Source organism: Mus caroli, unplaced genomic scaffold (genome assembly GCF_978045245.1).
Source record: "Mus caroli unplaced genomic scaffold, Mus_caroli_1 scaffold_11, whole genome shotgun sequence".
Taxonomy (NCBI): Eukaryota; Metazoa; Chordata; class Mammalia; order Rodentia; family Muridae; genus Mus; species Mus caroli.
In genome coordinates, this window is record NW_028227266.1 from 104,228,606 (window position 1) to 104,255,916 (window position 27,311).

At 42.3% G+C, this 27,311-nt stretch overlaps 2 protein-coding genes across 7 annotated transcripts in view; one reads left to right on the forward strand and one right to left on the reverse strand.

Moving 5' to 3' along the window:
- The window catches only part of Nek11 (NIMA related kinase 11), a 259,470-nt gene extending 244,627 nt beyond the window's left edge, over positions 1-14,843 (reverse strand). For 2 of the 3 annotated variants that reach the window (XM_021171349.3, XM_021171347.3), the window contains exons 1-2: positions 14,753-14,843; positions 12,429-12,740 (exon numbers count right to left, since the gene is read on the reverse strand). In XM_021171349.3, coding sequence (XP_021027008.1) covers positions 12,429-12,601 — 173 coding nt within the window. In that variant the 5' untranslated portion in view covers positions 12,602-12,740; positions 14,753-14,843. The remainder of the gene's footprint in view (positions 1-12,428; positions 12,741-14,752) is intronic. The other variant, XM_021171348.3, reaches the window with a different exon arrangement.
- Positions 14,844-14,917: 74 nt separating this feature from the next.
- Aste1 (asteroid structure-specific endonuclease 1) lies at positions 14,918-25,993 on the forward strand. Of its 4 annotated transcripts, XM_085827966.1 has the most exons (6): positions 14,918-15,233; positions 16,118-16,278; positions 16,371-17,431; positions 21,049-21,259; positions 23,091-23,286; positions 24,758-25,991. In XM_085827966.1, exons 2-6 carry the CDS (start codon positions 16,227-16,229, stop codon positions 25,071-25,073), a joined length of 1,836 nt encoding a protein of 611 aa, XP_085684092.1. In that variant the 5' UTR covers positions 14,918-15,233; positions 16,118-16,226; the 3' UTR covers positions 25,074-25,991. The 4 variants fall into 4 exon arrangements, with proteins under 4 accessions (XP_085684092.1, XP_021027003.1, XP_029337668.1 ...); XM_021171344.3 differs by having other exon boundaries at positions 16,118-17,431; positions 24,758-25,990; XM_029481808.2 differs by having other exon boundaries at positions 14,918-15,421; positions 16,118-17,431; positions 24,758-25,989.
- Positions 25,994-27,311: the final 1,318 nt, after the last annotated feature.

Sequence of the window (27,311 nt, forward strand, 5' to 3'; positions counted from 1 at the left end):
AAGTTCCCTTAGATTTATCTTGTTTCTTTTTAAGATGGGTCATGATCCCAGGCTGACCTCAAACTGATTACACAGTCAAGGTCGACCTTGAACTCCCATATTCCTGCGTCAGCCTCCCAAGTGCTGTGCACCACCATGTCTAGTTTACGCAGTGCTAGGAGTCAACCCCAGTGCTTGATGCGTGTACCAACTGAACTCAACTTCGCCCTCCACGGTTTGCTTTAGCAATTGAAACTTTAGCTGAGTTTTTCATATGACCACCTTACTATAGTTCTCAGTGCGTTCTTCAGCACATCAAAGGCTCCAATCATTTGTTGGTCTTGTAAGCACCAGGTAACAGGGCTTGAAAGGGCAGCTGAGGACTAAGAAGCCATTGTGTTCTTAGCAGGCTATGAACAGATACCCAATCTCCTAGTATTTCAAAGCAGTGAAGGACACATAACATTAAGTGCTTACCTTTAATACTGTGAGATTATTTATTCAGTGGAGAATAAGTAGTGGACACTAGGTACTTTAAAATTTTTTGATATTAACGACGTTTATTTACATGGTAAATAAACATTTACAAACCATTCTTTAAAAAAAAAAAAAAGCAAACTTAGGAAAAGTTAACCAAGAAGTTCTTAGTAACATGCTGTATCTTTGATTGATTGATTGATTGATTGATTGCAGAAATGAGGGCTGAGCCAAGACCTTGCACATGGTAAACAACCACTCTACTACACCCCAGCCCTGTTTTTATGTTCTATATTGAGAAAGGGAAGGTTTCTCTCACTAAGTCGTCTCTTCTGGCCTTCAACTCAGTCTAGAGGCCAGGCAGGCCTCGAGTGTGCGGCTCTCCCACCTGAGTATCTAGATGGGGTGGCATGGCAACTAAACCTTCCCTGCTTCCCACCTCTCCCCCAAAAGCCAAATCAGCTGAAGAGGAACAGGTTGAACCAGGAGCAAACTTTAATGTGAGGACGCTCTCCTCCTTGTTTTTCCCTGAAGTCATGCGTGCAGCTCAACTCAAAAGTTACCCAAAGGTGGGTGCCACCACAACGGGACTTTTCAGTTCAAAAGAGTTTAAATCTGGGTGCTAATCCAACTGTCCCCAGCTTCTCTCCAACTGGATGCCTGGGTGGGAAAGGAAGTAGGAGTAAAGACCACGCCTCTCTTGGCTGGCTCTCAGCTAGAAGAGCGCTAAGGCACAGCTAGGAGAACTGCCTGCTATTGGCACAACCATTAGCTTTCCCTACTCAAAACTTCACAAAACAAATTATATATATATATATATATATATAAATTTCTTTGATTTTAAAACAAAGTCTTCTTTTGGTGAGAAAAATAAAAAACAACTTGAACCAGCTAGGCTCATAAGATTTTGTTCTTGAATATTTTGCTTTCATCTTAAAATATTCATTAACTGAATGAAAAAACATCAAGAAAAAATTTAATAGGCTTTACATACAAACCTCTCCTTTTTAAAAAAAAAAAATTTTGGCTAGTCAAAAAGGACAATTAAAAGGACCAACTACATCCTAAAGATCTGCCTATCTCTGCCTTCCCCATGCTGGGGTGACAGGGACAAGCCATCATGCTCACCGTACTTAGAGGGTTTGGGGGAATCATCCAAGTTTGGTTTTCTTTTTTAAAGATTTATTTATTATTATATGTAAGTACACTGTAGCTGTCTTCAGACACACCAGAAGAGGGCGTCAGATCTCATTACAGATGGTTGTGAGCCACCATGTGGTTGCTGGGTTTTGAACTTGGGACCTTCGCAAGAGCGGTCAGTGCTCTTAACCACAGGGCCTTTACTCCAGCCCCAAACAGAGTTTCTTATGCTTACAAGACTGGTATTTTATTGACTGAGCCATCCACCCATCCCCTCCCCCATTTCATATATTTCAATGAATGTTGGCAGAACCATTAACTTCCCTACTCAAAACTTCACAAAACAAGCACACCGGGAGGCCAACTGGCATACAGAATTTAAACAGTCTGAAACTCTAAATAAATAGGAGGGGAGCTGAGAGGGTAGCAGAGAAAGGCAGAGAGCAGAGGAGTAGAGGAGTAGAGGCCGGCCATGAGCAGGTGGAGAGAGGGGGTAGGGGAATGGGGAGAGAAGGCTTGGAGAGAGAGCAAGAAGGCAAGAGAGAGTTGAGGGGGCAAGCAGCCCCTTTTATAGTGAGTCAGGCACTCCTGGCTGTTGCCAGGTAACTGTGGGGTGGAGCCTAGACAAAATGCTAACATTAATCTTCTGAATGTACTCTTTCACCATCCACAATGGTAAGAGTGTAGCGTTGAAAGCAATCACTTGTTTTCCTTTCATAATAGTAACATCATTTTTAGGAAAGGGGTACTTGAGTGTTATCTCTGAAACAAGCGTCTCCAGCCTCCTGCCACAGGCAAAAGAAACTCAGGACTCCCCTGGGTCCTATTCACCGTAAACTACTTTCTTGACTAGCTATCTCTGGTCTCTAAATGCAGAAGGAAAGCAGGAGGTGTCTTCTATCTAAGATCTACACTAGAGTGGCTGAGGAAAGGCCTCTACCTTGCAAGACTGGCTTCCTTATCACCCTTGAAATAAAGGAAAATCGTGGTCTGACTTTGTACTTTCGTCTCTTGTTCACTCCTTCCCAAACCCCGCATACTGGAAGACGGCCACAGCTTAGTTTTGAGTCTTCTACAGTCGAAGTCTTCTACAGTCAAGGAACTGGCAAAGGCCACAGTTGAAGCCAAGTTCAAGTCTACCCTTACTAGATTTACCAAGGATGGAATTGCCCAGGACTTCATTCAGCATTTAAAAAATAACTTTAGTACATTTTCAAAGTATAATTTATATAGAAGATTGGCATATTTGAGAAATGATCATTATAAAATAAAATGGAAGAAAACTGTTTTGATAGCGGGCAAGGCAATACGTAAAGAAACCCTGGATTCCCTCTAACTTGATTTCATGATTCTCCACTCCATAAACCACTATTAAATTAGCTCATCATGCCTAGCCTTCCTTCGCAGATCCCAGCTGCAGAGGACTGGCCATAACATTAAAATGATAGGTTTAATATGGCATATGGAATGAGCTCAAAGGTGAGCCATTAACCCCACTGATTAGTTCTTTTTTTTTATTTTGTTTTTTTATTAGGTATTTATTTCATTTACATTTCCAATGCTATCCCAAAAGTCCCCCACCCGCTCCCCCAACCACTCCCCCACCCACCCACTCCCACTTCTTGGCCCTGGCGTTCCCCTGTACTGAGGCAGATAAAGTTTGCACGTCCAATAGGCCTCTCTTTCCACTGAAGGCCAACTAGGCCATCTTCTGATACATATGCAGCTAGACAGTGAGCACATGTTAAAATGACTAATCTAACAGAAAAATCCACTAAGTTGTATTAGTAGGCACAATATATAAATGCTGGCTTTGCTGATGGCTGCTAACCTGACTTGTTATTCCCTCTCTCTCTCTCTCAGCCCCTCCTGTGCCCCACCCTCCCATCCCTTTCCCCACTTAAACCTCCCTTCCACTGGTCCGCCTTTCCCCTTCATATCACGTGTTCTATTCCCGCCTCAGGTTTTACCCTCTCCTTAGCAATGCTCTCTGTCTAGTTTCCTGGATGTTAAGTTAAACATACAAATCTAAAGATGTCGTGCTAAGTTATGAGTGAGAACGTGATGTTTCTCTTTCTGGATCTGGGTTATGTCACAATAGTATTTTCCAGCTGTGTCCAGTTACTCAAATTTTCATAAATTCATTTTTCTTCACGGTTGAATAAAATTCCACTGTATATAGACACTATATTTTCCAACAGTTGACGGGCACTTAGGCTGTTTCTATATCCTAGCAATGAAAATGGAGCAAGAACGGAAGTGGATGAGCATATGTACTAAAAAGCAGATTCTACTGGCTACACACCCAGGAGCAATATAGCTGGGCCATCTGGTAGCTGGTTGTCTAGGGTTGTTTGTTTGTTTGAGGAAATAATGATTTGCATAGTGGCATTGTATAAGCTTCATTTATACTATGTGTATGTGTGTGTGAGTGAGAGAGAGAGAGACAGAGACAGAGACAGAGACAGAGACAGAGACAGAGAGACAGAGTTTAATTGGAGTTACCATAACAGGGGATTATGTCCCTCCTAAAAACCAAAGGTTGCCAAATAAAAAGCCCAGTGACAGGAATGGGACACCATCCCTGAAGTTGCTGGTCAGGAGTGTTGAGGAGACACCAGAACAATGAAGTCCATTGCCATTGTTCTTGGCTATCCAACAAAACTTAGTGTTCAGACCATATTGCAGACGACACAACACACATTGGTCACAGGACATGGAGAAACCAAGCTGGTACTGAGCAGGAAGCTTCCTTCCCCCCTTGGAAGTCCCCTTGAGTCACGCAGGCTACTGGTGGGGAAATGTCATCCACAGTCTTACAAGCTGTGAACATTAGGAGGTACAATAAAGACCTAGCAAAACACGTCCATGAATGCAACCGTGGTCCAATGTTTTAAAAGATAGCACTGCTTTCTGACTGGATGGAAGACCTGCCTTGCAGTAAGTCTGACCAAGAATCCATGGTTGGAACTACCCTCTAGATTTTTATCTCAGTTCCTACAGCAGAGTACTGCACTCAGAGTCCATGAGAGAGTCACTGTGCAAGGAACAGTGCTTTAACACAGAGACTCACACGTGGCCGAAGTACAGAGGATAACTGTCAGTGCAGTGTTGGGAAATGTGTATCGTACCCTGGACAAAGGTTCAGGAACCATCATGGAGGGGGCTTGGGAAGACTTTAAGAGCCATAGGCTGAGGAGGACCAGGGTGAAGACCAGGGTGATGCGGTACCTTCTGGACACGACAGGAAAGCTGTACTCACTCGCAAACCCACAGCAGCTGTGGGTGTCTGCAGAAGACTGTTCAAGATCAATTTAGTCAAGTGCAGTCATGAAATTCTAGCCCTGCCTCCACTCTAACTGACCAACTACTGTCAGAGGCTTCTAGAGTAGGAAGAGCCAGCTTTTTTTTTTTTTTAAAGTGTGTTGAGCCCTGGTAGGCTGACCACATTCCAGTGGACTGACTCCATATCCATGACTATCTGAGGAGCACAAACTGGACTCTCCGTGGGTCATGTTTAAAATAAGAGGGAATAAGAAGGGGAGGGTGGGCCTGGGACAGAGTCAGGAAGAGGAACGTGGATGAGTATGATCAAAATACATTGTGTAGAATTCTTAAATAATTAATAAAATATAGTTCAAAAGAAAATTGACTTATATGGTAAAATTATGCCTTCTGGAAAGAATATCCACTTAAAATTGGATTTGTTAATATTGAGCTACTAATATCAATGTACTAATCCTTTGAGAAGAAATAATGTCCTTTTTATGCACAGTGAAACATTATACAGAGAAGGGAGTGAGTTTTAGTTCACACTTTACAAAATAAACATGTTTTCTTCCATCTCTTAGTGTGTCATAAGTAAATTCAAAAACATTAAGTCCTTTCTAATTATAGCTGAGCCTCTTGGCAAGTATAATTATAATTTATGTCTGAGTATCAAATATCCACGAAGTGATGCAGAGTGCTTGCAACTTACAGTGACTGCAGCAGAGGTCTTCATCCGCTTACACAGTTATGTCACTGCAGAGAGGGTACACTAGTAGAGACAAGATAACCCCTCGCTAAGGAGCCTAACAGATACAACTAACAATCCTGTATAAGAAAAGAGCCTCCATAGCCAGCCAGAGGGGCTCATGTGATAGTAACTCAGCCCAGTGAGTTACTATGCAGTAATTTAAAACAGGGTGCTTTGCCTGCATGTAGATGTGTGATGTGTGCCCTGGTGCCCTCAGATGCCAGGAGAGGGCATCAGATACCCTGGAACTGGAGTTATAGACATCTATGAGTCATCATGTGCGTGCCAGGAATCAAGCCCAGGTCCTCTGGAAGAGCAGCTAGTACTCCTAACTGCTGCACCAACTCTCCATCCTCTTAAAATAATACTTTTATACAGTATTTAGTAATCTGGGAAAATACTTAAATCTTAGTGCTTTAAAAATTGATGTGGAATTCTTATATACACACTGAAGTCCTACGTTACTTTAGGGTCTTGTAGGTGGAACAGAATTGTTGATACTCAGTGCTAGAGTTCAGCACACCTTGAAGTGTTATCTTCTCCAAACCAGGAACAGTCCCAGCACTGCAAGTTCTTGAGCTCCTCCCACCAGTGCTACTCAGTCAGAAACTCTGGAGGAGGGACGAGGGGGGGGGAGGAGGAGGAGGAGGGGAAGGGCACCTTCCTCACAATTCTAACACAATAAGGCATGAAAACAACTACCTCTAACAAATACTTCAGGCTTCATATGACATAATCCTTCCCAGGAAACCCTGCCTATTATGGGAACTAGCAAGTTTAGATGGGTCTAAGTTATGTCACAGTAACCAAGACTTTTTACTGCCACAGTGTAGGTGGCACATATACCAACTTCTTCCTTATGGTTATGAAATCAGCATCCTTGGCTCCCCTAGACTGGATACTTTCAACACCGGATGCACACCCAGACCACCTGTAAGTGCTCAAGGATTTAGAGACCCATGCCAGGCTCCAGGCCGCACAGCGTCTATTGGCATGACTCAAGCATCTATACTTTGGAAGTATGAGTCTTCTGTTGAGCCAGAGGTAAGGACCACTACTACGCGCTCCAGGGTCCTGAAGATTCAATAAGCAGTAAGCGGTAACCAATAGCTATTATCTGGGTTTTTGTTTTGATTTTGTTTTCCTTTTAAATTTTTGTTATGTCTCTCCATCCCCCAATATTAGACTGCCAATGCACACAAAGGTTTCGGCAAAGAGTGAGTCTCTCTTGTTCACTGCCACACATCTCTGAGGCAAGACTATGGTTTGTTTTTGTTGTTGTTGGTTGTTTTGGTTTTTGTTTTGTTTTGTTTTTTAACTTGCCTGTCCAAACAGAAAAAAAAAAAACAAAAGATGTATAGCTTGTTCTGCTGCTTTTGTAGGCACAGCAGCACCTCTCATAAAATGTTTGCATATTACTTTCAGTATGGGAAAGAAGAGTCCTCAAGATGTTGCATGTGTACCTAGAGCCATTCACAAGACGGAGACACTGAGAATTTCCACAAAGAGTTGCCCTGAATGAAATGTCACATGATGACGTAGTGAATAACTGTCAAATTACTCCACTGACTTTGTTCAGAAATATTTTTACTTCTGATTTGAATACTCAGGGTTTCCCAGAACCGTCACCAGGAAGGAAAGAGTCACTGCTTGGAGTCAGCTTTGAACTCAATTAGCATCAAGGTCCCTGAGTTCTCTTGTTTAACCAGATGCACCCCACTCTCTAACACGGGCTGTCCTGGCATATGAGAGGAGCTGAGGCCTGGAGTCCAGAAGCCCAATTCAAACACGCTGAGTTCTTCAAAGACCTAGATTCCCTTATTTCCATGCAGGAAGGGGATTCTATCTCCCAGCGCACCGCACAAGCCAGAGACGTCTTCTGGAGAATCAGGCTGATGGCCAAGCTTGGCTTCACTCGGTCAGATAACTCGGCTTGCTTTTCTCCCTCTCTTCCTCTCTACCTTCACTTCTCTCTGCTGTTATTCTTCAGTTCATTCTAGTAGCTACTCCTGGCTCTGCTTTCTCCTCCATTTTGTATGCCTGACTGAGTGGAAAATCAGCTTGCTCTGACTCTGAAAAACACCCAGTACAGCCAAGCCAAGCATGCCCCAAGGAGGGAAGGGCCCTTGAAGCTGAAGCCTGGACTTGAGGACATGTCTTTGAGGACTTGGAAGTTTTTCATCTTTAAAACAACGAGAGATAGAGACTTCTCTCAAAAGAATACATGCCAGTTGCTGACAGATATATGCTAAGGTACTCAACATCATTAATCACTAGGAAAATGAATCTTAAAGCCACAATAAGATACTAGCTCTTTATACTTAGTGTGATGATGATGATCAAAAACATAGAAGAAAACGAGTGCCGGTGTGGAGACAGGGGAAAAGAAACACACTCTGCAGGCAGGAACGTAAATCAGCACAGCTACTATGAAAGACAACGGGAAGTTCCTCAGAAGATGAAAAACAGGACTATCCTATGGTCTAGGAATCCCACCAATAAACACAAACCAAAAAAGTCCGTGCAGAGAGACATCTACATCCCCATGTTTATTGCAATAGTATTCCTAAGAAGCAAGGAATGGTGTATCCACCGACTGATAAGGGAGTAAAATATGACACAGGCATCCATGGGAATGCCTCACAGTCTTAAAGGGATAAAGTCCGTCATTGCAGCATCATGGATGCAATGGGAAGGCAGTAGGCTAAGTCTAAGTCCCACACAGGAAGACAAATACCATGGGATCTCAGCAAATGTGGAATCCTCAAGTCTATCTCATAGACATAGAGAAGAGAGTGAGGGAGCTAAGAGGGACATACAATGCTTAGCAGAGATGGGGAGGGCCAGGCCAGTCGAGTAGTGACTATAAAAAGTAGGAGAACTAAGTCCCATTTCATGGTAAGATGACTGTACACTAATGACAGTGTGCTGGCATGTCTTCCCCACAAAGAAATGGAATTTGAGGAAAGAGATCTACTTATCCTGATCTGAATATTATATAATGTATACATAAACTGAAATATCGCATAGTGTCCTATAGATGCACATAGTTTTATGTATCAAAAGATCCTTGGGCTTTTCTTTTAAAATGCTTTGGTAGCTTAATGAAAATATAAACTGAAATTATGAACTATAATATTCTTTTAGAACATAATTACAACCATTAGACCAGAGTGTTTATAATTATGAAAGAAAATATTCCCCCCAAATAGATTTCTAAATTTCATGATGCATAATGTCATAGTGGAAGAAACAGCTTGCTCATTCACTACATAACAGTTTAATCTTATTACTGCAATAACTAAAAAAGGAATGTCAGATATCTGTGCCCAAAGCAAGCTCTCTCCAAACACACACCAATCAAGCGTAATGCCTGCAGTTTTTATTTTTATCCCACTGCTAGTCGGAGAGCAATAAAAAATTTAAAGGAAAGTGGTATTTACACTTACAGTGTAATTAAAGTTCCCAGTATACACAAAATGTCAATGATGGTGTGGTGCCCCCAAGTGGCAAAGTGATGAACTGCAGGACTTTGTTGGGAGGGTCTGAAACTAGTCCAGTTTTTCAAGTTGATTGTATGAGTATTTACGGATATCACTGGAGCCAATCATAAGAGTCTTCATCCCAGGGGCTATTAAAGTCAATTCTTTTAATATTTAACATTAGGGAGATCTGGCCTGCTCCACTAAGAAAATAGCAATCATAACATTATAGAAATCTTAGCAAGCATTCTGCTCTGCCTAGTTATGACATCACTTCCTTCTGTCTGTGGTCTGGTGCATGAAGCAGATGTCAAAGGCTTACCTAAAAAACAGACAGTTGGATAATGAGGGGTGCTAAGGAGATATCCATCTCATAAATCAAAAACACAAGTGTTAACAGTGTGGGACTAAGAGGGGGGTCATTCTAAAAAATAATATAAACCAAAATTATGAGCTAGAGTATTCTCTTTTAGAACATAATTACATCTAGTAGTTATCCTAAGTTTGGCATTCACTCTGTGTGGCTAGAAGACCACCTTTAGGACTGAGGGGAAAAGTTCTTTGCAGAGCAAGCATGTGGGACTTGATCTTCATTATCATCCTGGCAAGATTTAGAATTTACCTAGGAGAAGTATCACTGGGCATGTCTGTGAAGGCCTTTCTAGAGGGGTGTATCTGAGGGAAGACCTCCTGAACTCAGATAGTTTCCTTTTATGGGCTGTGATCCTGGACTGAATAAAGAGAGGATGGGGAGATGGGAGTACCATCCCCAGGTTGTTCTGCCCCCTGACTGTGGACACGATGTGACCAGCAGCTCTACACTCTACTACCACACCTTACTAGGATGGATGCGTGTGCTCAAACTCGGGGGCAAAACAAACCTTCTTCTCCAAAACTGCTTTGTTAGGCACTTTGTCCTGGCACTAAGAAGACTAACAAATACAGAGTGTAATTCATGCTCTAGGAAACCCAGACGACCGCCAGCTTTTGCCCTTCTACACGCTGGAACTGACTGCAAACGACAAGTTCTCAACCACGACAACTTCTCCAAGTGTCACATACCGGGACAATTCCAAGAGCCGATCTTTAAAATAAAGCATTGGTAACATTTTGTTGTTGTTGTTTTGGTTTGGTTTTTGTTTTTTGTTTGTTTGTTTGTTTGTTTTGAGACAGGGTCTCTCTGTATAGCCCTGTCTATCCTGGAAGTCACTCTGTAGACCAGGCTGGCCTCGAACTCAGAAATCCACCTGCCTCTGCCTCCCAAGTGCTGGGATCAAACGTGTGCGCCACCACTGCCCGGCTTTATCATTCATACAACACAGCAAGACATGGGAAATCATTTGTCATTCCGATTTTCAACCATACTTGAATAGCCAAGGAGAGAAACAGGAAGAACTTACAGGAGCCAGATGCTGCTGAAGAAAACAGACACTGGGATAGAAGCTGATCTCCCGGGGGCAAAGGGATTTCTTGAGGGCACTGTCCTATCCTTTGTTTTGTATTCTTCCCATGGGGTGTGTGTGAGAGAGATAAAGAGAGAGAGAGAGAGAGAGAGAGAGAGAGAGAGAGAGAGAGAGAGAGAGACTAGACCGACTGACCAGGAGTCAACCTTGTTTCTGAGGAATGATTTCTCACTAGAGCAGACATCTGTCAGCTTTGCCTGGCTGCCAGGCAGCAAGCCCTAGGGACCCATCAGTGCCCAGCTCCTGAGCATGGAGCTCGGCCGCATGCAACACCACACCGAGCTCTGTCTATGTGCGTTCTAGAAATCAAACTCAGGTCCTCGCCCTTCACCAGCTGAGCCACCATCCCAGCCGAACTTCAGTTTCAATGAACTGTTAACTACAACAAATAGAAAACAGGTGTTTACCCCTACTGTGAGAGTTTATAGGGTTTGACCAAACTGAAAGGTGACAAGGATACCACTAATATGAACTAGGGTTTTTTTTTTGGAGGGGGGGTGGGGTTCGAGACAGGGCTTCTCTGTATAGCCCTGGCTGTCCTGGAACTCACTTTGTAGACCAGGCTGGCCTTGAACTCAGAAATCCACCTGCCTCTGCGCCCACCCCCAGTCCCGCACCCAGTGCTGGGATTAAACGCGTGTGCTACCACGCCAGGCTGTGAACTAGTTTTATATGAGGTGATCAATTTGTTTGAAATTTCTAGCTTCTGACTACATATTCTGAAGCTCTCTTCCAGAGAAGCCAAAGAAAATGCACTCTTTCTTCGGTACATCCCATTTATCTGGCTTGTGAATTACTGTTCATTTGCATTTTGTAGCATTTCTAAAAGTAGTCATCATGAATGTGGTGGCTATTCCTGGTTGTCAACTTGACTATATGTGGAATGAACTACAATCCAGAATTGGAAGGCTCACCTGTGACCCTAATCTTGAGGCTAGGAGATACACGATTCTGACCTGGATCTTGGCAAAGAAATCTTAGGCATGGAGACTATGAATCCCAGGAGACTAAGGCAAGGAGATCTCTGAGTTCAAGGTCATCTGGGACAAAGCAAGTCCCAGATCCAGGCGTTGGTGGTACACACTTTTAATCTGGGCCACACCTTCTGCTGGAGACCTACATAAGGACATTGGCAGAAGGAAGATTCTTCTTGGCCTGCTTGCCTTGTGGCCCTGAGCAACTGCTAGATCCTTGGACTTCCTTTCACAGCTGCTGCTGACCATTGTTGGGGAGTTGAACTACAGACTGTAAGTCATCAACAAATTCCCTTACTATATAGAGACTACCCATAAGTTCTGTGACTCTACAGAACCCTGACTAATACAAAGAAGAATTCAGCTTTTCCCACTGAGGAAGTCTCAAACACAGTCAGTAGAAATATTTTGCCATTGAGACTGTGATATGCATTAAAAAATCATTTTTATATAATCTACCCTATTCACCTTCTCTGGTCATTTGAATACTTACTTTATTTGGCTCTGAAATGTGCATCATATTTTTATAATTTTTTTTTCCGAGACAGGATTTCTCTGTGTAGCCCTGGCTGTCCTAGAACTCACTCTGTAGACCAGGCTGGCCTTGAACTCAGAAATCCGCCTGCCTCTGCCTCCCAAGTGCTGGGATAAAAGGCGTGTGCCACCACTACCCAGTTTGTATTTTAAAATCTTATTTGGGGCTAGGAGTATAGTTCAGTTTTTAAAAGCAAAGCCCTGTGACTTCAAGTAAACTGGAGGTGGGGCATCTATACAGAAATTTGTGAAGCCCTTTTCTGTTTGTAAGTTTCCTGTTTGATACAGAGTACAGATCAGATGTGACTCCCTGTTCTAAAGCAGCCTGTGGCTACGCACACATGCGCAGTTTATTACTTACAGCTCCTCTCCAGGTTTGGCTTTCTTGTCTGACACCAGATAGACAGTTCCAAAACTTCCACTGCCAAGTTTCTGCTGAAGAACATATCTTCTTGCAATCAAAGTGGTCGGGTACATGGGAATGACTGTGGGTCCTCCGCTCACACACTTAGCAGTCTCTTGGAATTTCAGCATTGCTCCAAACAAGATAAAACTGGCTTGTTCATTCACAGAAACAACAGTTGGGCATCCGAGCTGATGTTTGAAAAGTCAAACGGGAAGTGTTGATTGATGCCAGAAATATGGGAACTCCACAAATTGTGTCTAAAAGCAACTAGAAGATTCCCATAAAAAAAGTATAAGCTTTTGGCAATGATACCTGCAGTGTACCTTGTGTTATCACACCAGCTAATGCTCGTGCGCGCTCTCTCTCTCTCTCTCTCTGTGTGTGTGTGTGTGTGTGTGTGTGTGTGTGTGCATGCGCACATGTGTGCACGTGTTTTGTAGGATGAAAGGAAACACTTCAAATTCCAGAAGGCACTCTCTCATAGAAAAAGAGCCTTCCTGATACATGCAACTTTATCACAACGGTTTAGAGCCACATTTTTACTGACTCCTGAAATGTGTATTTGTTTTATGATTCATATTTTGTTAGATATTTATACTCCCCATCAACTTAAAAACCAATGCGAACCCAGGGCCATGGCTTCCTCTAATGCACACATAGGCCAACTCCCTGGTGACGCTCTCCTCCCTTCTCAGTCTGCTTTGACTCAGCACAGAGTAAATTGGGGTTAAACCCTGATTAGCATATTCTGCTTCCCTTTGCTTTTTGCCCATGTCAACTTTAAATCACAGTTTGGGGGTGTCTGTTTGCTAGACTAGCTATGTGGAAGGATATCAATTCAGTGCCCCTCCCCCCATGTTAAGCAAGATCTGATTCCATTTCTATTGTACACACTGGGTACAGAGCTATCTCCTGGATTAGAAGTAACAACATGCACCTCCCTCAGACCTAAGACTGCATTTTAAAGCTAGCTGACCAAGTGTAGTACAGGTGAAACCACAGTTCCTGAGGGAGCTATGAAATGTTATGAATGGCAGAACTGTCCCATGAGAAGGTTATTCCACAAAACACACTCTTATTCATCCCATCAAAGTGTTGAGTGTTTTATTGAAAACTGTGCTTTTGTTTAAAATCTACATGAAAATAGGACTTTACGCTGAATACTATGTACACCTTGGCATTAGGTTTTCATATTCAGCAATTCTAAAACAACGAGAAAAAAATAGTGTTATAGTGATGACCTGTGGGCTCGACATTTACCACAAAACCTACAGAAAAAAAACTGCAAAACATAAAACCTATTTGTAATATTGTCTTCTTTAAATAATGTACTAATCTGTGGTTTGATCTAGTCCCAGTGAGAGCAATGCCCCTCTCCTCAAGGAAACGTTACTAAAATCTGCAGAATCTAAAGAATAGGTCCTAAAAGGTACCTTCTGTTTGCTTCTTTGACTGGCATAGAAGTGGTGATTTCTAGATAAACTAGGCTGTTCAAAAAAAAAAAAATGTATGGTCTCTCTGTCGCCTTTCAGATCACTAATAATAATTCTCAATGCGGAGAGGCGATTAAAATCCCCACTTAGTAAAGATCTGAACTCAAGATGGAGGACCAAAGCTTCTATTTGTAGTGGAGTAATAAACCCAGCAGTGTGTGAGCAGCCCCTCCAGGCTCCTCATACAGACTCAGCTCTGTCACCCTCATCTCAGTGGGTATCCATGGAATGTACACACACTGCAGGCTGGATCTGAACCTAGGGCAGAGCATGAACTTGGGTGCTAGGGACACAGGTTATGCTTGTATCCCTGGGGCCTAGCTAACAGCTGACATACAGTTATCAAACGTTTGGAGAGCGAAGAAAGGTCCAGCATACCAAATGTGACCCAAAAGACAAGTAAAGGAAAGAAAACATAATAGGAACTAGAAGAAAGCAGAGAGATGCCCACTTTGTGCTAACCATCCCTGGGGTGCCCATCCTGCTGGGGCAGGTAAAGAGAAAGCCAAGTGTTTACCGATGGTAAGAACTGAGTGGTTTATGTCCATGTCAAAAAACCCAAAAAACTAGGAAGCTGTTTTGACTTGAGGTTCTGCTAACTAAATCTGAGAGGTAAACTCTAACCCTGAGGTAAAACGAAAAACTTCCTTGTCTCTTCAACAAATAAACCTTAAGTTTTTTGCAGAACGGGTGAATGTACACCGAGGAGCAGGGCGCTTAGTCTCCCGAAGGGGAATGGGGTCCAGGGGCTGTGGGACCCCGCTGCCCGAGATCCACTTTCATTACCTTTACAGGTCCCCAGCCCGCGGCGCCCGGCCAAGCCTCCGTCAGCTTAGAGCTCGCCCAGAGCTCGCTGCCTCGGCGGGCGTGGTTGTTTAACATCGTCGCCACGGAGACGGCGCGGGGGCTGCTGGGAAGTCGACGTTCCGGCGCCCAATCCAGCGGAAGCGCGCCGGACCCTATGAGGCGGGGTGAAGCGAGCAGGACGAGGAGGCGGCCGCTAGTGTGAGAGGAATGGCTCAGCCTCTCACACCAAGTTCCCACCATCCGGCCCGAAAGCATTTTCTCCTCCAGGAAGAGCCCTCAGCTTCTCGGAGCCAGGCTTCCCAGTGACGTTGTTCGCAGCACTTCCTGTTTCCGCTCGCGGTCTTCCACGCACCCGCCGGTCTGCTGTTTCTCCCCGGGCTCCTAACTGCTGCTGCTGGTGAAGTGAGCCGGCGGCCGGGCGGAAGCAGCAGGCGGGTCCGGAGGGCAGGAGCAGGTTGAGGTAGGAAGATCGGTGGTTGAGGAATTAGATCCTACCTTTTCCTGCCCTTTGCTTGCATTCCTCGAGCTACTTCGCTCAAGGTCAAGTCAATAGTTTAAAGTGAGTTCGCAGAAACCACATGACAAACCGGGAAAGACATGACGATTCAGAATTAAAAGTGTTGAGATGTTGGCCGAGGTGGATCTGAGGTGAGATAAAAAATCAAGTGCAATAATGTAAGCTGATACCAAAGGCAAAAAATTCAGGAGGATGCATCTTTTTATGTGGTAGCCCCACAAAAATCAAAATGCAAAAATTCCAAGGTTGGCAAAACTTTCACGATTTTAAACAAGGGCAAGGCTGGCAATAGCATCGTGCTAAGCGATATTTGAAGCCAGAGGCGAGGGAGAAAACCAGTAATACTAATCCTATGAGTTGTTAGCCAGATAAGCCATTAATAAGGGGGTGTAAGAATCCAGTTGAGGTTGAAATTGTATACTTGGGATCCTAGAAGCATAAAGCTGCGTTTTTTCCTTAGCTCAAACCACTCTCCAATATACCCTACACTCAAGACCTGTAACAAGGGTCTAGTGATCCATAAGGAAAAAAAAAATTGGCTCATTATGTGTCCTATGCTGGGTTGTCATTTTTATAGCTTAGGACTTTTGGCCTTGACTCTCACAAAAACAGATTTCTTCCTTTATCTCTATATGGGCTGCCATGAGGTGGTGTGGCCTAGATATAAGGTCTGTCTTCCACCTCCAATAATCCAATCAAGAAAAGTCCCGCAGCGGCATATCCGGCAGTTTGGGTCTTGATTGATTCTAGATATACTCAGATTGACAACCAAGAATAGCCATCAAAAAGACCAGCAATTGAATTTTTTTGTTTGTTTGTTTCAACAGGAATTTCTGTCGATCATCATGGGTATCCGGGGACTAATGAGCTTTGTGGAAGATTATAGTAATGAATTCTTCGTTGATTTGAAATTGCGGAACACAAAACTTATCATTGATGGCTATTCTCTCTTCCACCGGCTTTGTTTCAATTCTGACTTGGAGCTCAGGTATGGAGGAGACTATGATTTATTCGCAGATGTTGTACAGAAATTCTTTGAATCACTGTTTGCGTGCCATATTTGTCCATATGTTGTATTAGATGGAGGATGTGACATTTCAAATAAAAAGCTGACAACTTTGAAGGATCGAGCTAAAGAGAAGATCCAAGCGGCCCGTTCTCTTTCGCTTGGTGGGGGTGGGAACGTGTGCCCCTTACTCATCCGAGAAGTGTTCATACAGGTTTTGATCAGGCTTGAGGTATGTTTCGTGCAGAGCTTTTCAGAAGCAGATCGGGACATTGTGACACTTGCCAATCATTGGAATTGTCCTGTGCTGTCATCAGATAGTGACTTCTGCATTTTTGACTTGAGAAGTGGGTTTTGCTCACTGAATAGCTTCCAGTGGAGAAATCTGAACACTATTAAGGATACACAAGATTACTACATTCCCGCCAGAAGCTTTTCCCTCGATGCATTCTGCCATTACTTCAACAACATGAACAAAGCTCTACTACCTCTCTTTGCGGTGCTGTGTGGAAATGACCATGTTAACCTGCCCATCATGGACACATTCATAAGTAAAGTACGTCTACCCCTTAGTTCTAAGGGGCGGAGATATCACCGAGTCCTAGGACTTCTGAACTGGTTGTCTCGTTTTGATGACCCCACTGAAGCACTAGATAACGTTCTGAAGTCTCTCCCCAAAAAGAATCGAGAAAATGTTAAGGAACTTCTCTGCTGCTCCATGGAGGAGTACCAGCAGTCCCAGGTGAAGCTGCAGGACTTCTTCCAGTATGGTAGTCATGTCTGTACGGACGCTTCGGATCTGGGTTTACCAGAGTGGGTACTAGGAGCTCTGGCCAAAGGCCAGCTACCACCTTTCATCAGTGATGCTTTGGTGCTCCGAAGGACCTTTCTTCACACACAGGTAGAAAACATGCAGCAACCAAATGCTCACAGAATATCTCAGCCCATCCGCCAAATCATCTATGGACTCCTTTTGAATGCCCCATCACACGTAGAAGATATATCCCAGAATACATTGCCTTCCCAGCTTCTGGCTTTCAATGAAGTGGAAAGAATTGATACAAATATCAAAACATCAACTGTTTATGCAAAGCAACTACTTAAGGATCATTGCGACTTGAGCAAATTGGCTGAGGTAAGTTTGTAAGACTAGCAAAATTCTTAGAAATTTCTTTATGTTATAATTTGCCTTCATATGTCCTCTCTTAATATAACACATTGGTTGCCATCTTGCCTTCATGTTGTGTGTGAAGGCTAGACCTCCAGTGAACTGGGTAATCTCTTAGTGTCGGTACTAACTCAAACCTAGCACTTAGTACTAAATATGCTATTTCTAGGGTTCTTCAGTAACCTGTTTCCTTTGCAGTTATTGTATTATATTGATCCCAACTAGGAGTCTGTAATTTTAAAGGGGTGGAGGGGTGTCGGGGATTGAACCGTAAAAGAAGTGTGCACATAGGCACTTGATGTGGACATAACAGCATCTTAGATGAGAGCTCAGTTAAGATTAGTACTGATATGTCCGTCTGTCTAAAGGGTTTGTTTTATTAATGAGGCTCTTTTTAGGCTTTGGGCTTAAAGCCCAAAGAGAGAGTTAGAGCAAGCTGACAAAGAGCAAGTGTTTCCTTTATCTCTATATGGGCTGCCATGAGAAGGTATGGCCTAGATTTAAGGTGTGTCTTCCACCTCCAATAATCCAATCAGGAAAAGTCCCTCAGCGGTGTATCCAGCCACTGGGCATCATGTTGACATGTTTAAACCTATTCCTAAGAGCATGACTTAGCCTACCTTGGTGCTGCTTAAGTCTGAGTAACACTAAGATCAGTTGTCCTTTCAAGGAAAAAAATGTTCTTACAGAGCCCAGTGTTGCTTTTTGCTTCTGATAATATGTAAATATATTAAGAATAACATGAAACTCTTGCGAGAATACAATTAAACATACAAATTAAATGCAAATGAATTTATAAAGTCAGTTGCAATGCCCACTGGGTGTTTAGTTCCAACTAAATGTTTACTCCTAGACTCATAGGGTCATTGGTGCCAGCTTACTCGAGGATGAAGGACGGCAGCCAGTTTTCTTGTGGAGATGATCAGATCTTACTTGCCTTCAGTTTATACCCCAAGGAAACATGATAGTGATTGTCACTTCCTATGGGTTGGGAACGGTGGAGTTGCTACTGGGATCTAGTGGGTAAGGCAAGGATGCCACTAAGATTCTTAGAATGCAGATTGGCACCCCACGGTTGAGAACTATGTGACCCAAAATGCCCAGTGGGCCCATTTTTAGCCTACTAGTGACAGCATAAGTGAAAGGTAAGGAGACTCCTAAGTGGGTGTCAAAAGTATCCGTGGCATTAGGAAGTAACTCCTAATAAGAATAGTTCTTCAGGGAGTGATGAGAATGTTCTGGAATTAATGATGGCTTTGAAAGCTTATATATTAAAACCATTGAGTTGTATACTTCAAAGGGGTGAATTTTTTGACATGGTTTATATTTCAAAGAAAGCAGAGTTTCAGTTTAAAAAATTATGCAGTGTTTGTGAGACTTATAATTCATTCTTTTCTCTCTGGTGCAAACCCACTGCATTGTGGGAATGAATATACCACAGATGACTTTCTGTGGATTGTTTTCAGTTGTGCAGTTTCAGCCTCTTCCATGATCATGGTGGTGCACATCATCTTGTCACATATTTCTGCTGCACATATTGTGGAATTGCTGGGCCAGGTGAGAGGAACATTGGGCTGAGCTCTTAAGTCTTGCTAAAACGTCTTGACAGTGGACCCACTAACACTCCCACCAGCAGTGCAGGAGCATGCTTGCTTCTTCCTGTGCCTTTGTCAATACTAGGTATTTAGGAGCCCAGCGAACATTCTGGTTGTTCTAGTGGGCAAAGTATCATCTTAGTCGTTTGGGTAGGCAATTTTCCGTTTCTCTGATGACTTGCTTATTATGCTCATTAACCATTGGGATATTCTGTGCGAAGTCTTTATTCAGTATTTTGCCTACTGATCATTTGTCAATTAACACTGTGGCCAGGACCTCCCATTCTAATTTTCATTGTAGTATATTGTAAACAATTTTAATGTAGTCATTTAAATCCTTAATACTTATGGTTACCTTTTTATGATCTGTTTAGGAAAGTACTACCTACTCCCAAGATCATGAAAACAATTACATTTTTCTTTCACATTACATCTCCAATCTGCCCAGGAGGAGTGGGGTGTGAAATAGGATCAGGCCACTTTTCCCCAATGCAGTCCAATCCAATCAATGAGATGTAGCATGCTGATTGTATTCCTTGATGAGTGGTAACATATTCTCAGCATTCAGTTGTATTCAAAGTTAAGAGGAAATTTTCATACACTTTGCACCACAGTATTATCATTTGGGTTGCCTTTGGCATGCATTAGTCAGTTCTTAGCTCAATGCTTTTAAGCTCTAATTAGCCCATAATTCTAAGTGATGCCAGGTGCAAATATATTTCCAGACACAAATGCAGGTTCAAGTACAGAAACCTTGTGATCATTCCTGCTTTTAACATGCGGTAATACTACTTGAGCTATGTGACTTACAAACTGGCTCATTTAATTCCCACCAGTCCCAAATGGGCCTGGGAGAGCAGATGGGACTGCAAGCAGAGTAGTTCCCTCTTTAGAAGGCACTGAGGACTGATGAGAAAACATTGTGTGCTACTCTAACACATAAGGCTCATTTTACAGATGACCAAACTAGGAAACCCTCAGGAACTTGCCCAAAGCCAGTTACTGAGGGCAGAATATCTAGTACCAAATCCCAGGCCACTTTGTTAATAAAAGTTATAACTTGAAGTTTAGGTGTGTTTTTACACTAGATGTGAGGCCTACATCTAGTAGGGGTTGTTGCTAATACTATGAAGAACTTTGCTTGCTTCCTAACAATATTAAATTACAGAAACTCTGTTTAGAGTTAATGTCCTATTCAAAGGCCTCAGACATTAGTGATGTAACTATTTCGTCAATTATGTTTTGGTTCAGGTTCTCTTCATCAGTCAGTCACACTATACTAACGACCCATTAAGCGGTAAGAATGTAGCCCACTGTCTCACCCTCCAGTAGAGGGTTTTTCTTTAACTGCATAGAAACACTAGGAGTACAACTCTTTTCTTAAATGTTTATGAAAGAGTGGCCTTGTAAGGTACATCTTGAGATTCATTCAAGTAAATTTCAGCAAGCAGCTCAAAGCTCTTATGGCTTTTGACTTCTCAGCTTACATTTGAAGTCCCTTCTAATATACTGTGTACTGCAAGCACAGTACAGGAAGTCATTAAGACACTCCTGCCTGCCTTGAATGTATTCCTAACTCTTAAGCAGCCACATGCAACAGAGGATTTGTAACAACTTATTTTGTGGAGGTGATCAGTTAGTGCATCTGAGAGAAAGTGGTACCTAGTCTGCACTAGCAGTAAGGGCAGGCAGGGTTCATGTAGGTCTTTATAAGGTATGTGGGCTCCAGTTAAAATGCAGGTTCTCAGGCTCCCCTCAGAATACTGAATCGACAAGAAGGGGTCAAGCTCAATTTCTAGCAAGTTTCCTAAGGGTGTGTGTACTGAATATGCTCACTGCCCTACAGAGGGAGGAGGCAGAAACACAAGATGTTTAGAGGGCATAGAGGATCCATTCCTTCAAAGAGCCAAACATTATTAACTTCCACAGCTGAATTAAGTCTCATGATACTAAAAATTACCCTAATTTGCAGACTATTTGATGTTTCAGCTCCCCTTGGCTAGGCGGCAGATGCTTCTCTTAGAAGCCCTGAAGGTCAAACAGGTTGTCCTGGAGTCCATCCCTACTCTTCTGAAGTTGCCCATTGCTGTGACTTGTTACTGGTTGCAGTCCACAGAAGCCAAGGCAAAGCTCCATCATCTGCAGGCCCTACTGCTGGGGATGCTGAGGGAACCCTTCCATGCTATCGTCAACAGCCCTGGTAGGTTCTAGAAATCTAAGTGTTTTGTCAAGTTGTGTGTAAACTGCACATCCTTAAGAATTCGCACAAACAAAAAACAAATGACTCCCATGACAGCAGAATGTGTAAGTGAAGGTGCCAAACTGCCCTTCATCGATATTCTTAATAGTTCCATTTGCTGACCTTAGTGCCAGGAGCTTGGCTTCAGATAGAGAGCTGGGATGTGCTAGTACTGCTAACTCAGTCTGCTCTGAGGTACCTGTGTGCTTCAGTGTGTGAGGCGTGAGTGCTTTGCCAACTGTGTCTTTCATTCTGCTACCCCATCATCAACACAGCAGCGGCAGCACAGTAAACTTACTTGCGCTTTCCCAGACATGAAACCTCTCAACATTTCCAACCACAGCATTCTTGTTCATTGGTTTCTATCTTTCTTTAAGGCTATTAAGTTTCAATATGTAATAATAGAAAGAAAAAAAAAACACTAGAGAAATAATCTGGGCAAGTTTTGCGTGCATTTAAATATTGGGTAAAATAAATGAAACATTGGAATGTTAGTTCTTTATTACAACTTTCTCCTTAAAAGATTGTGAAGGCCATAAAGCTGTCACCGTATAACAGTTCTAACATGATAGCTGTTAGCCACAGCTACATGTGGCTATTTAAAGCTAAAATCAAATAGAAGTCTGGGCTTTTTGAGGTAGTCACATTTCAGGCACTTGGCAACCTCAGGTGGACACGTATTACTGTGTATAGAGGCAAAACATTCTCACCATGGCAAGAGTCCTATAGATAGTCCTAGACTGGTGTATTCTATGCGTTTAAGAATGAAATAGCACCGGGCGTGGTGGCGCACGCCTTTAATCCCAGCACTCAGGAGGCAGAGGCAGGCGGATTTCTGAGTTCGAGGCCAGCCTGGTCTACAAAGTGAGTGCCAGGACAGCCAGAGCTACACAGAGAAACCCTGTCTCAAAAAACCAAAAAAAAAAAAAAAAAAAAAAAAAAAAAAGAATGAAATAGCATGGACTCAAAATATCCCTAATACTCGAGCTTATGATAGTAGCTATCAGAGGGACTGTTGGTATGTGACAATTAACACAACATGAGTCAGGCCCATGGCTTTAAGAACAGTTTGAAGCTATGTTGTTTTAAGAAATAGAGAAATTCCCATAGCGTGAGCCCATTAAGATTTTACGTGAGTCCTATAGAAGGGGCATGTCTGTCTGTTTTCTTTTAGGAAATGTGAACTCCGCACCCAGGCAGGCTCAGTGCCTTGCTCCCAGATATTTGTGAAAGGTGGGCCTCCTTTTTATTACTTTGGAGTTGGTCCCAATGTTATTTTGTGCACTTCTGCTCAAACAAACCTGCAGAAGCTGCATCTCTGCAGATTGTTGCTTCTGCCCCTTCCCTTACATAAAGCAATGCATTTGCCAAATGATTCATATTTTAGTTTTCCTACTAAAAACAGGCAAAATGTGCTGTGAACCTTTGAGCTGTCTTTAAACACATGTGTTACTCTATGGGGGCTTTGGTGAAAGTAATGAGCAGTAAAAACAGTAAAGAGAATGGTGTTTAGTGTCATCATAGGCACAGATCCTAGAGAATTTACATACAGACCTGTTTTAAGGTCAGGTAGCATACTGTGGGAGAGATATTTCAAGGAAAAGCAATAACTTTTGGTTGAATACAGTCAAGAAAAGGGACCCTTCAGTGTATATAAGACATTTATGAAACCAAAAGAGAAAAGCAACCAGTTTTCAAACTAATTGTCTTTGTGGGCTTTGATGTTAGTGTGTGGGGAATGGCCAAACTGATGCAGTATTTGGAAATGCTGCCTTTGGGTTGTTTTATCTAGGTAATGAAGATCCACAGAGAGGTGGTGCCAAGATGTTGTATGAAGAATTACTCCAGGTGAAGGCACCCATCGGGCGGGGTCCAAGAGTGGATTTAGACACAGCGCATGTCTTCTGTCAGTGGCAGTCCTGTCTCCAGATGGGGTTATATCTCAACCAGCTGCTGTCCACTCCTCTGCCAGAGCCAAACCTAACTTGGTAAGCACCATGTGAAACATTGGTTCAGATGGGTAAATACAAAGATTTTAAACAAAGTTTAACGAGTAAAACAAGTTGCTTTAAAAAACAATCAATGTTACTATTCTCCATCTCTGAATAACTAAAGCGCTGGAAACAAGGAAAATATTTCCAGTTTCAAACTTTTTAAAATCAATTGTTAGTATATATTACTTTATAGGGACTTTTTCTCCCACTCTACCCCTAGGTACATGTTGTTACTGGTGTGTATGTGTGTTTTCTTACCATTTGGTATTAGCTCATATAGTTATCAAATGCCATTAGCTCATATAGTTATCAAATGCCTACTCCATGCAAGGGTGCAATAAACAAAAACAAAATATTCTCTTGGAGCTTGCCTGTGGATTTTGTCTTCTCTGACAGTATAGGAAGAAAGGAGCTAAGCCTATATGTCAGAGTTTAACTCAGGAGTTTGAGTTGGGTAGGATAGACATGGTCCCATGGAGTTGCAACTTGGTAATTGTCTGTCCAGGAAGTACTAAAAGGAAAGAAAGAAAGAAAGACTGCAATGGCTAGAAAATGGGATTTAAGATTGAATATGTGCTCCATGGACATTCCATGTATACTCTTCAAGGACAAGCCCCAGAGCCTGGTGTATTAATGAGTAAAAACACATGGCACCATGAAATCTAGCAATAAGAGGGTGCCTGCTTGTTTTGGTATTTGCTTTTGTGGTGCTAGGAACTGAACCAGGGCTTTCTGCATGTCAGGTAAACACTCTACCACTGAGCTATAAACCCAGCCTCACTTTTGTTAATGTATCTCTGGGCCTCGTATCTGAGAACACAAAAACTCTCCACCAAGAATGATAAAATGGCCTTTGATGTTTGGACTGTTTTCTTCCTTTCCTTTGATAATTCTGGTCATCCTTAACAGACTCGGCATGCCACAGTTCCTTCACAACAAAACAGAAGTATCCTATCCCTTGTGTCTTTTTCTAATGTTTTCTGTAAGATTATTGTGGGATCTTAGCATAATCAAGACTTCTCAAATGCTGATTTTATATTCATAAAGCCTATACAATGATAGCCAAAGTTTACCAGGTTGATCAGTTCTGGTCATGAGTCATACTGAATTTGGAGTTTCTAGTTAATCTCATTTTGCATTTGCGTAGTGGGAATTTTATTCTAATGAATGTCCAAACAAATGATGCCAGTACAATTTTCTGAGTACAATTTTCTGATATAGTAAACTGCCTTTTTGTTTTGTCAAGTCCATTTTCTTAAATTCCTTTTCTTGGAGGTGTTAGAGAAGCCTGTTCAGCCACAGGCTAGCATCATCCACTTTAACTACTTAGTTCCAGTAATGGTGATGATTATAAAGGAACAACAAGCTAAGTGTTTAGATACTTGTTATTGTTACAGTGTTCCCCTTCATTGTCCCACTACACCAATCTGATGCTTTCAAATCATGTTGTTCTCCCACTGAACAGGTTGTACAACGGAAGCCTGGTCCACGGACTCTGCCAGCAACTGCTAGGATCTAGTTCTGTAGAAAGCCTCCTGAGTCTATGTCCTGAGGCAAAGCAACTTTATGAACATCTGTTCAATGCCACAAAATCATATGCCCCAGCTGAATTGTTCTTACCAAAAACTAAATCAAAATCAAAAAAAAGGAGGCAGAAGAAAAAGGTTGCCAGCCTGGGAACCACTGCAGATGCCAAGCACTGGTATGACAGAAGCAACCGGTTTGGTCTGTTAATGCCTGAAAGCTTGGAGGAGCATGTAGAGAACTCAGACCTTGACTAAACAGTCTGTAGTACACAAGATTTACAGTTCTAACTTGTAAAATGTCTCTTACCTCACTTGAAGCTAATTTTTCTTTAGGACTAAAGTTTAAGAGATCATCTTAATACTAAGATATTTGTACAATACTTTTAATACAGCCTACTTTAAGAAATGTCTGTATTTATTTATATGTGTGTTGGGGTGGAGAGCCATGGTACTTGTGTGGAAGTCAGAGAGTACCTTGTGAGAGTTGGTTCTGACTCCATCATGTGGGCTCCAGGGTCACCCTCAGGTTGTCAGGCTTAGAAGCGCCTCACGGGCTCTGAGTCATCTGTAGTTCTTCAGTGTGCTTTCACTCCTCATGGTCCTTTTCAGCAAAGAGTAACACCTTATAACCTTAATGTTGCATATACTCATAATTTTCATAAAATCCAGTAGTAATCATTTTATTTTAAAAGGTTTGGGGTTTTGGGGGTTTTTTGTTTGTTTGTTTGAAAAGTGTGGGGATCATAAAATAGTCAGGGGGTCTGAGAGAAAATTAGAAATGTGGTAAATTGGGCTGGAGAGATGGCCTGGCCATTAAAGGCTAGGCTCACAACCAAGAATTATAAGCAATGTAGTAAATTAGACTACATATAGTAAACTCACAGGTCTTAGAGCATGTTGTAACTGTTACCAGCCCCTGAACATAAACAGCATCCTAAGCTTATAAATGTAGAGCAGAAGAGAAATGAAAATCTCAGACCAATACTGGACTCTCAAGTCTTCCACATGCTGGGTTTTGCAAAGGACTCCAGCACTTCATTTTGATTTTTGCTGTGCTACAGATCCAACCCAGGCCCTGTGCATGCTAAGCAAGCATTCTACTGAGGTACACCCTCAGCTACTAGCCAGCACTTTGTAAATCAAACAATTAGGATAGAAAATAGCAGATAAAACACCTCTTATTTAGTGATTATGAAAATATTTATCTTCCTATAGTCAACTATAGGGTATGATGACAAATCCCTATAATCTGGAAGTCATAGGGCTGAGACAGGAAGGTTGAAGGTTTGAGTTCACCTTGGGCAACATATTAAGCTTTGTATTAAGAATCCAAATGTTCAAGAGGTGCTATTTTAAAACTACGAATACCAACGGATTTATAATGGTGCTGCCAGTTCTGAAGCTCAGAGAAGCAAGAATGGGCAAGTGGGGTGACCATAGTGGGTCAAGTCATTTTAATGACAGCTGAAAGCTGCCAACTGTGAGCCAGCCCATCTGTAGTTCTTAACAGTTAGCAATTTTCTTGTTGTGGGTTGATCTGGTGCTGTGATATGTATTCAAATGTTAAATTCTACCCCCAAATCAGGTTGTCCCAAGTCTACTGACTTCTTATGTATAACAGCTTTTGTTGTGCAAATCTTGTCCCTCCATTTCTGGAGGGAAGAGAGGTAGGTGTGTTTTCAGTTACCTGGCTGAGGGTTGCCACAGGCACCCCACAGGTTATGTAACAGGCTTTACCAGACAGTAAAGACAAAGCACTCTGCTCCCAAGAGTCATACTTGCTTAAGCTGCTTGGGGAAGGCACACAATGAAATAATGAAAACATTTTACCCACACTTTGCCAAGTACAAAGACCAGACTTGACTGCTGCATAGTTACCTAGAGGCAAATCAGAGGAAGAGTCACTATATGTGACTTTTGGCCTGGCCTTTCTTTTCCTCCTTCTAATTTCCTTTGTCTGACTGGCCTTTTAAGATTAAAATAAATAATTAAAAAATTCAGGTCTAAGAGGCAACAAGAAACCTTAGATAAGCAGAGTGTAGTATGTTCTGCATTTTCAAAATCTACTTTCCTGTGTTTTCAATCAAGAAGAGCTCTTTCTGATTCCATTTTAGCAAATAAAATCTCACCTGAGGCTTTGGACACATCAATCTTCAATTAGCAGTTCAAGTAACAAAAGGAGTTCTGGACAGCTAAGATGATTAAATCTTGGGGTAAAACTGGAGAGAGAAAACCATTTACTGTGATAGAATCATGCTGTTTAGTGGGGGTAAAATTATACTGGATATGTATTTTTGCAAGTTATTTTCAGTAACCAAAACCACCTTGAAAGTTTATTCATCTGTAAATAATAATCTCTGACCTTTTCCGGGCCAGTTGGTCATGAGAAAAGGACTCAAGTGAACCTTATTATTTCAACTTGAAATCCTAATTTAATTATACTTTTAGAAGGCAAAGACCTTTACTACCTAAATGGCCTTACCTACCCTTCTT